This window comes from Glycine max, chromosome 17 (genome assembly GCF_000004515.6).
Source record: "Glycine max cultivar Williams 82 chromosome 17, Glycine_max_v4.0, whole genome shotgun sequence".
Lineage (NCBI taxonomy): Eukaryota > Viridiplantae > Streptophyta > Magnoliopsida > Fabales > Fabaceae > Glycine > Glycine max.
The window spans coordinates 39,915,588-39,925,471 of NC_038253.2; the positions used below are offsets into that span (position 1 = coordinate 39,915,588).

At 29.1% G+C, this 9,884-nt stretch overlaps 1 protein-coding gene across 1 annotated transcript; it reads left to right on the top strand.

Moving 5' to 3' along the window:
• The first annotated feature begins 5,340 nt into the window (after positions 1-5,340).
• On the top strand, positions 5,341-7,909 carry LOC100815664 (alpha-amylase-like). The gene is made up of 4 exons (NM_001289227.2): positions 5,341-5,447; positions 5,690-5,819; positions 6,257-7,041; positions 7,487-7,909. Exons 1-4 carry the CDS (start codon positions 5,364-5,366, stop codon positions 7,730-7,732), a joined length of 1,245 nt encoding a protein of 414 aa, NP_001276156.2. The 5' UTR covers positions 5,341-5,363; the 3' UTR covers positions 7,733-7,909.
• Positions 7,910-9,884: the final 1,975 nt, after the last annotated feature.

The following is a 9,884-nucleotide window of genomic DNA, read 5'->3' on the forward strand; positions in this document are numbered from 1 at the left end:
AAATTGATTTAAAATTGGTTATTGGTAAAAAAAAAAAAAACAATTCGGTTTTAAAATTGATTTGAAACAATAAATCAATTCCAACCCACATAGTTTCTTCACACGGGCCTCGTAATTTTACCTTGACCTTGGATACAATTACTTCTTGAAAACGGTTTAGAATTAACTATATCCTAACAAAATTATTAAAACTCCAAAATAGTCTTTATTAACATGATTAGTTGCACAAATAATATCAATTCACATTAAGTTATTTTAACTTAATTAGTAATCTCAAACAAGAATTGTGTTATACAGAAGAAAAAGTTACTTTAAGGGGAAAAAAGTTACATTAATAAAATTAATATTAGGATCAAAGATTTGACTCCTTCGAAAAAAAAAATCCGGTAAAAAAATATTTGATAAAAGACATTCAATGATGTAAAAACAATCCTTTATTGATACACTTTTATAAGATAATTTGACAATATTCGGTAAAACTAGTTGGAAAGCTAATTGGAAGATGAAAAATTAATTGGTAATAGGAAATTGAAAAATTAGTTTATTAAATTAAAAATATTTAATAAAATTAATTGTTGAAGTAGCTGAAAAATATAAAATGACAAAATTTAATAATATCATGATTTATTTAAAAAGTAACAAGAAAATCAATAAATATATCAAAGATAACAATGAAAGAAAATATAGAGAGTTAGAAGCTAATATTTTAAAAAATATTATTTCAAGTAATGTTTTAAAAAATGTTAAAAATTACAAAAAAACTTAAAAAAATTTGTTTACCAAATAATTAAATGAATTTTTCAGTTAATAAAAAAAGTTAAGAAATAATTGAAATGTTTTGTACAACATAACAAACATCATTCTTATCTACTTTAATAGCTTTTCAATAGAAAATTTAGTTTATTATAAGCTAATTTTTTCTATCATATAGATCACGTACATTTCTTAAATTTTATACTAATATAAATTATTTAGTGTTTCATTGGTATACGTTAGCAATACAAAAAAGGGGTTTGTTGAAAGAGGAAAGAAATATTTATCTTTATGCTTTGAAAGGATTAATCTTATTATGATAAATTCTTGGTGTAAAAAATGATTATTGTATATGCTTTTGAAAAATATAAAAAAAATATTTGATTATATTTTAACTATCATTTATGTTTCTTTAGAAAATTTGATAAAAGACAAAATCATAAATAATTATAATTCAGCGTTACATTGCTAAAAAAAATTTAGTAAAATTATTAATTAGTATGAAAGTGTTGTTTCTTAAAATAATATAAACCGTTCCTTATTGATAGACATTATATAGTGTAAGAGATCATTTGTGCGAATGGAATTGTGAATTGAATTGGGTAACTAATCTTGTGAATATTGCTCAAGGGGAATCATAGGGTAATATGAAAATATGAACACTATTTGATAGTGTAAGAGATTTGTGTGAAGGGAATTGTGATTGCATAAGGGAAAATCAAAGAGCAATATGAAAAGATGAACACTTGGTCTTGCCGCCACTGTGAAAAGGAGTGTTGTCTGAGCTACGGAAGATTTTGATAAAGCCACATTTGTCTTTCTCACCCCATCCCTGTCATTTCATTTTATTGTCAATTCATTCATAACCTTATTCCATTTGTTTCTTTCTTTATTCTTCATAATTTTTTGTTTATATTCATACTAGCTACTATATATGTTTCCGTCGATCGACAGTTAACAAAGGGTATTAATAAAATAGGTTAAAATGGATTTAATTAATTTTGTACTTATTTGATTTAAAATTATTTACTAAATTCAAATTCATTCCAATTAAGATTTGATATTTCATGGAATGAAATTGAACAATCTAATTTTATTGATGTTATAATATATATAATACTAAGATGAATAAGTAATAAGGACATTCTCTCATATCTAGAATGTATTTCTTTACATTTTCTGGTAAATTTCTATAAAGATAGGTTATTATTAAAATACACCTAATTTCTTTTTCATCTCATTTTATTACTTTTTTTTATCTCCCTGTTTATTTTATTTATTACATTTTCATTTATTTTTCTTTCTTCATTTTATTTTCTCCATCTTTCCCACTCATACACCCCCCAAAAAATAATTTACATTGATAATTTTTCCATCTGGATATTATTGTACATCAATCCTCCATCGTGCTAGCCCGTAATTAAAGGTATCATTCTTCGATCTGTCCTATAACTTGTTTGGTTACACATCAGTTTAGACAATATGCGTATCATACTCTCACGTCTAATTAATGTAGAAACAAATCTATAATATAGAAAACTCAGTACAAATGTTTTATAAATGCCTCAATATTTTCTGGTTTGGTCCTTACTTGCTGTCCCAATGCCTAATACCTAAGTCGTAAGTTCTAAGTCCTAGCTTTAATATTTCATATTTCTGATGGTCAAACTTATAAATCTCTATGGAAAGGTTCTTTGAAAAATCAAGGTACCCCAAGGCCTAGGGCATATATACCAGCTGCAACATACAAAAATAAATACAAACAATAGCTTTCTTTAATTTTACATATAGCATCAGCGGATTTACTACGGCATGCACAAGCTCTTTGCTGACGGTTGATGTATGGACATATCACTTGTTCTCTTGGCCTTATCTTCTAATTAATTAAAAAAATAGCATGTGGTTAAAATATCCTTTTCTTCCTGTGAAGAACCATGAATGCAACACAGAGAATGGAGAACTTTTAATTTGGGTATTGAAATTGAAAGTGATTACTAATTTCACAGGAGTTTGTTATAGCTAAAGATCTAACTAGCTGGAAAATGGTAGGGAAATAAACCAACGAAGCTCACTATCCCTCTATCGATCTCATTATAATTATCACTTAAATTATTTCCCACTTTAAAATATCAACACAACATTATGTTAATTTTCTTAGTCGATAATACTTTCAAGTTTCAACAAATAAATACAATAATAAATGTATAGTTTATAACTAGTAACTGTATAGTACAGTTAATCATTTTTTAATAAGGATATTTTATTTGAATAATATTATTTTGTTATGAAATTGGCATAGTATAATAAATTATTTCTTCAAGACATGCATAAATTGAGTCTCTTTTTCTTAAATTTATTTGTTAAAAAATGATTATTTTAAATAAAATAAGTAATTTTTGTTTTTAGTATGTTTGTGTAAACAGTCTTTTATTTTAAAAAAATAGTTATTTATTTTTTTAATAAGTAAATTAAATCCGCTTAAAAAATATAATTTTTTTTTTAAAAAAAATTCACGATTATTTTTTTGAGTTTAGAAAAGTTGGGCAAATAATTACCTTAAAGGATAATTAAAGTAAGATGAAGGGAGTGATAAATTAGCTTCCAGCTTAATAACGAGCATCTTCAGTGAGTCAGTCACATTTCTGGTGAGGCTCTTGAGTCAAGATCACCATTGGAGGAGGCTGACATGACTTGCCGTTTTAAGAAACGGTTCTTTTATAAGAATTAATTATTATCATTAAATTATTTTGTGAGGTAATCAGTGGGATTCATTTTAACTTATTAAATGCTTGTATAATTGAAGTAAATTATTAGTATTAAAGTTGTTAAATTTGATTTTGCATGATGATAGAACTCACAAAATATGAATTAAGAACCTTAATTTGAAATGAGTTATTATTATTAAGAATTTTTTTAATGCATAGTTGATTAGACGAGTTGTTTATTTTAATTTTATGGGTAGTTGATTTCACATAACTTTAAATATTATATGAAAATTCATTCCAATGTTAAATTTATTAAAATGGGCGTTTAACCTAATTTTACGTGTTTTATAATATAAAAAATATGTTATTTATAGTATAGACTTTTTAAATAATAATTATTTATATAAGCAACAATGCTTATATTAGCAACGTCATTAAAAAAAATTAAGCAACATCAGTTAAAGTTAAAGAATTCATGTAAGTATTTCTATTAAAGATGTCTCTAATTCATATAGCATCCATGCAATGAAATTTGTAATACTTTTTTTTTGTCATGTAATTCTGTCTAAATTATAGATCACTTTTATCATTTATCTTAAATTCAAAGGTGAGTTTTGAATGGAGACAGAACATCAATATTATTACTCACAATCTTGTAAGTACATCAATTTTTCATGTTCATGATTTTTATTATATTCTCTCATGTATTTTCTTATCTATTATGAAGTAAGCTTCTTTCCGTAAAAAAAAAAAAAGAACACTTTTTTTAATTCCTTTTTTCTCATTTTATTTGTCCTTTAAAATAATGCACCGAGGTCTTAAAAATGATTTTTATATCATTCTCTCTCTCGTTTATTTATAAATACAAAACAGTATTCTCTTTATTGTTTATTGGGCTATATTCTATATTCATTAAAAATTGATTATACGCTTTATAAGAGAGAAAACACAAAATGATTTTTTTTGAAGTTCTATTATAATGAAAAGTCAAAATACACACTAATGATTTTTCATTTTTTTAGAGACGTCATTTTTCTATTAAATGAGTTTCACAAGGTCATCTTTGGTACTAACAATGCCTAACTTTGACTCTATGGAATCTGTTTTCCACTACGCCAAGACTTCCCAATTTTCCAAATGATGCGTGTTTGGAAACGCATTCTTACCCCCAAACAATTAGGCTCCAAACATAAACATTTTCGGTGGGAACGTCATAAACATAAACTACGTCAAACCTATTTCCCAAACAGTTTCCAAACACGGCAGACATCAGTTTTTCTTTCTTTTAAAAAAAAATCTCATACTTTTTCACTACAAAAATAAAAACTTTCAAAAGTGGTATGTATGTGTATATCTTTATGTTCATCATGACATTCCTGCATAAGAATTTAATTAGTTCTAGTGAGATTTTTTTTAAATAATTTTTTTTTCAACGATAAACCTTGAATCAAAGATCTTATTTAAACAAAAAGACTGACTCAATATTATTTGGAACAATGACTTTGGTATATACATCACATTTGAGATATTTTTGTGATTCTTGTCCAAATTTAGTATCTTACTATTAACTATAATTCATGATGTCTCTTCTTCTTTAGATCTTATCTCTAATTATTCCAAATTTTCTATTCCATATTCACACTGTCCTGATTTCCACTAGCTCATGAGTCATGAAACTTCTCAATTTAAGTGTCAGTACCTTAATCATCTTCATTTGTCATTATTATCATCACCTTATCTTGTGTGATATATCTTGATGACATAAATTTCACCCTTTTAAGTTTTAATTTACCTCACTCAAGACTCAACCATGATTCTTTTGAAATGCAAAATGAAGTAATGGTTGCCTCTATATAAGGCACAGCTAACAGCAGAAACACTCAACACCAAAACAGAACCAAAGTTATGGATACCCTCTCTCAGCTTAGCCTTCTTTGCCTTTGCCTTTCCTTCTTTCCCCTTTTCGCTTCCCCTGCTTTGCTGTTTCAGGTTTCACATTCTCCCCTCCCAATTCTTTGATTTTGACCCACACAAATGCACACAACACACTTAACAAGCAACCACCTTACATTAATAGTTATCTTAAAAGTATTGCATCTTATATTTTTCAAGAAATTGACATAGAATTGCATCGAATACGTGTCATATCCGATATTTGTATCGTATCTGTACATCATAGACCTTATACATTTCTAACTAAATATGCATGAATATAATAAATGTTGTCACAGGGGTTCAACTGGGAATCAAGTAAGAAAGGTGGTTGGTACAACTCGCTGAAGAACACTATTCCTGACCTTGCAAATGCTGGAATTACACATGTTTGGCTCCCTCCTCCCTCTCAATCTGTTTCACCTGAAGGTTCATCTTTCTACCTGCTTCACTCAAAATAATATATTAACGGACGACAATCAGCATTTGTCATTAAATTTCCTGATAAATGATTAAGTTTCTGGCAGAATTTTGTCCATATAGTTTAAGGTTGCCGTATGCAAAAACATGGTTGACATGTGTCAATTTGAGATATAGTTTGCAAAACATGATTTGGCTAAAAGAAAAGTAATTTTTGAGTTTAATTTTCATGCATAGTCAATCAATCAGAAAATATCTTTAAGTAAATTAGTTATTTAGTTATGATAAAAGTGAACAAAACTTACTATGTATGACAATGATAGTGTAAAAATTCTTTATAATACATTCTAATTGATTGTTTTTGAAAAACATGTTATTTGTGTACCATAAATTGTACCAATCATGTTCAAATAAACTGATTAGTCTTTTGTAACTTCTGAATCCAGGTTATCTTCCAGGAAGGCTATATGATCTTGATGCATCAAAGTATGGAACAAAGGATCAATTGAAGTCCTTAATTGCTGCTTTCCATGACAAGGGAATAAAATGCCTAGCTGACATAGTGATCAACCACAGAACTGCAGAAAGAAAGGATGGAAGAGGCATATATTGCATCTTTGAAGGTGGTACTCCAGATGCACGTCTTGATTGGGGTCCATCTTTCATTTGCAAAGATGACAATACTTATTCTGATGGCACCGGAAACCTTGACAGTGGTGAGCCCTATGATCCTGCTCCTGATATTGACCACCTCAATCCACAAGTGCAAAGAGAGTTATCTGAATGGATGAATTGGCTCAAAACTGAAATTGGTTTTGATGGATGGAGGTTTGATTATGTGAAGGGCTATGCCCCTAGCATTACCAAAATTTACATGGAACAAACTAGGCCAGATTTTGCAGTAGGAGAGAAATGGGATTCTCTTTCTATTGATAACTATGACGGTCATCGTGGGGCACTGGTGAATTGGGTTGAATCTGCTGGTGGGGCTATCACTGCCTTTGATTTCACAACAAAAGGAATTCTTCAAGCTGCTGTGCAAGGCCAACTTTGGAGGTTGAAGGATTCAAATGGCAAGCCTTCTGGAATGATTGGTGTGAAACCAGAAAATGCAGTAACCTTTATTGACAACCATGATACTGGTTCCACTCAGAGAATTTGGCCATTCCCATCTGATAAAGTCATGCAAGGATATGCTTACATTCTAACACATCCTGGCACCCCATCAATAGTACTATTCTCCAACCCCTCTAAAATAAAATTAAAACTTTCAATATATTTTTGTTTGACTAAATTACACGCTAACACCTATAAAGTTTTGTCAAATTTCTCCTGATACTTTCATGTTTTTTATCCGGACACTGACCCCTTATTTGTTTAAAATACATTACACACCTCGTAAATATCATATTGACAGTCTACTACTTACAAAACACGCATTATGCCGTGTACTCTTACAAGAAGGTTACTGTAAACATTAGGAAACAGGAAATCATGTACGATCCTAAGAAATCTTAAGGGGTGTTAGTATAATTTGCTTTATTTTTTAAAATTTAAAAAGATGTTGGTATCATTGAGTAGGAATAGCATGGTTTGCTACTTTGCTTTGCTTGTTGGATGAGTTTCTTTTTCTTTAATTGTTCCTCTTATTGTTGTTATTCTTTCTTGTTATGCAGTTCTACGATCATTTCTTTGATTGGGGCTTGAAGGAGCAGATAGCCAAATTGAGTAGCATAAGGGTGAAGCATGGGATCAATGAGAAAAGCAGTGTGAATATTCTGGCAGCTGAAGCTGACCTTTATGTTGCAAAGATAGACAACAAGATCTTTTTGAAGATAGGGCCAAAGATGGACCTTGGAAACCTTATTCCCCCAAATTTCCACGTTGCTACCTCTGGCCAAGACTATGCCGTGTGGGAGTGACTCAATTTATTACATTACAATAAGTTACCATTGGAATAAGATCATCTTGTAAAAAATAATTTCAAAGCTTGTAATCCATTATCGGTTTAAATATGTTTTTAATCTCTATAAAACGAGTGGATTTTGATTTTAGTTGAAATTATTTCTTTTGGTCAATAATTATGTGACACTTGTTAATTCTCAAGGCTTCATGCCTTCACTTCCTCTTTACATTTCATCTTCTCTGGTGATGAGCATCACTTATCAAATAACAAAGAAACTAGATCACAAGAATTTTCTTGTCTAGAAACATGTTGAACATGTTCTTAAGGCACATCGCTTGCATCAATTTGTTATAAGTCCTCAAATTCCTCTAATATTTTTTGTCAGCAATCAGATTGTGATACTGGTATTGAGAATCCTGCATTCTTACTTTAGGAGCAATTGGACCAAATCTTACTCTATTGGCTCCAATCTTCTTAATCTAGTACAGTAGCACTATTCTCTCCAAAGTCATACATAGGTTGCAGTGTTATTGGCATCTTTGGGAGAAAGTAGGCAATCGTTTTCATGCCAAAACAAAGGCCAAAGCTCGCCATCTGCGCATTGGACTTCGAAATATGAAGAAAAGATACTGTTCAATTGCTGAGATTTTTATGTGAATTGATTACTTTCCAAGGAACAATGGGATGCCATTTCTAAAGGTTTACCTATATGGAGTACGAGTCTTTGATGATTTAGATAAATAGTACATCTGAACTGTTTGATTTTGAAGAAATTGACTCATTTTTGCTAGCACAAGAACAAAGAATTTAGAAATATAGAAAACTTGGTGTTACTCAGTAATTGACGATTTGATGAATTAGCCTCCAAAATAGTCCACTTCTAAAATTTCATATTTTTATTTATTATCTTTAAAAAATAAATTAAGGATTAAACTCTCAACCAATTCTATTATTATTGGCTAAAAATAAAATAGCATGACAATTCTAACAAAGATAAAAGAAATGCTAGTTTTCAATTTTATATATATTTTTTAAAATTAATTTTACTACAAATTGTGAAGACAATAGTAAGATGAAGCATAATATATATATAAAAAATATATTAGAATAAGAAAAATTGAATATTTTTTAAAATATATAATCTTCCATCTTATATACATCAAAACTAATAAAAATAATTAAATTAATTCATTTTAATTAATGAATTAAATTGTAATTTTAATCTCTTAGCTTCAAAAATCAATGATTATGACCTCTTCAGAATTTAATGGATACATCTGGTTTCTCTTATTTTTAAAAATTTAGGATTTTGGTTCATGCATTATTTTTCATGCATCGACTGATAAAATCAAACTTTGGTGAATGTTATTTGCTTCCTTGCGTCTTTCAAAAGGGATTTTTTTTACTACTCTGCTTCACCACTCCTCCTTGGCCTTTCTTAGTTCTTGCTCTATCCATTGCCATCTTCAGAGATTCCCTTCTCTCTATTCACATCATTCAGCTTCTCCAAGGTTTTCAATTCACACTCCTTAGCTATCTCAATTTCACAATTAGCAGCTTCAACCCTTGTGTTCGCTTGCTCTGCTTCTTTGCTCAGATTGTAGTACTCCTCCACCCAAGAGGATGATGAATCCAATTCATTGTTTCCAATGCCTCCTTTAGTCAAGTCTTCCCCTGTATTTGTTAGAGTCTCACATCGGATAGTTAACGAACATGATAAGTTAACGAACATGATAAGTGTTTATATAACTTTAACTCTATTAATAATTTCATCTTTTTCTACAACTAAAGAAGCATATTCCCCACGCAATCCTTCCAATGATTGCATCATAGAAAAAGTAGTAAAATGATAATTTTGATTTACATATGTCATTTACTTCATTGAAAAGTTATATGAAATTAGATCAAGGTTTATGCAAATTGCCTGAAATACTAATTCACAAGGCAAAATAGAATTCTAAAGCTACAGTAATTATATAGTGCCTGAACATCAATCAATTAAAGAAATGTTAGTGTTTAAGAAAAGTTAAAAATGGTTAATAAAATAAAATAGATATCTAATGAATGATAAGACGCATGGATCATTAAAAATGATAATAACTTAACTTAAATTAAATTAAATTATTAAAATCGAATTAAAGTTCTATTATCAAACTGAATTGTTCTCT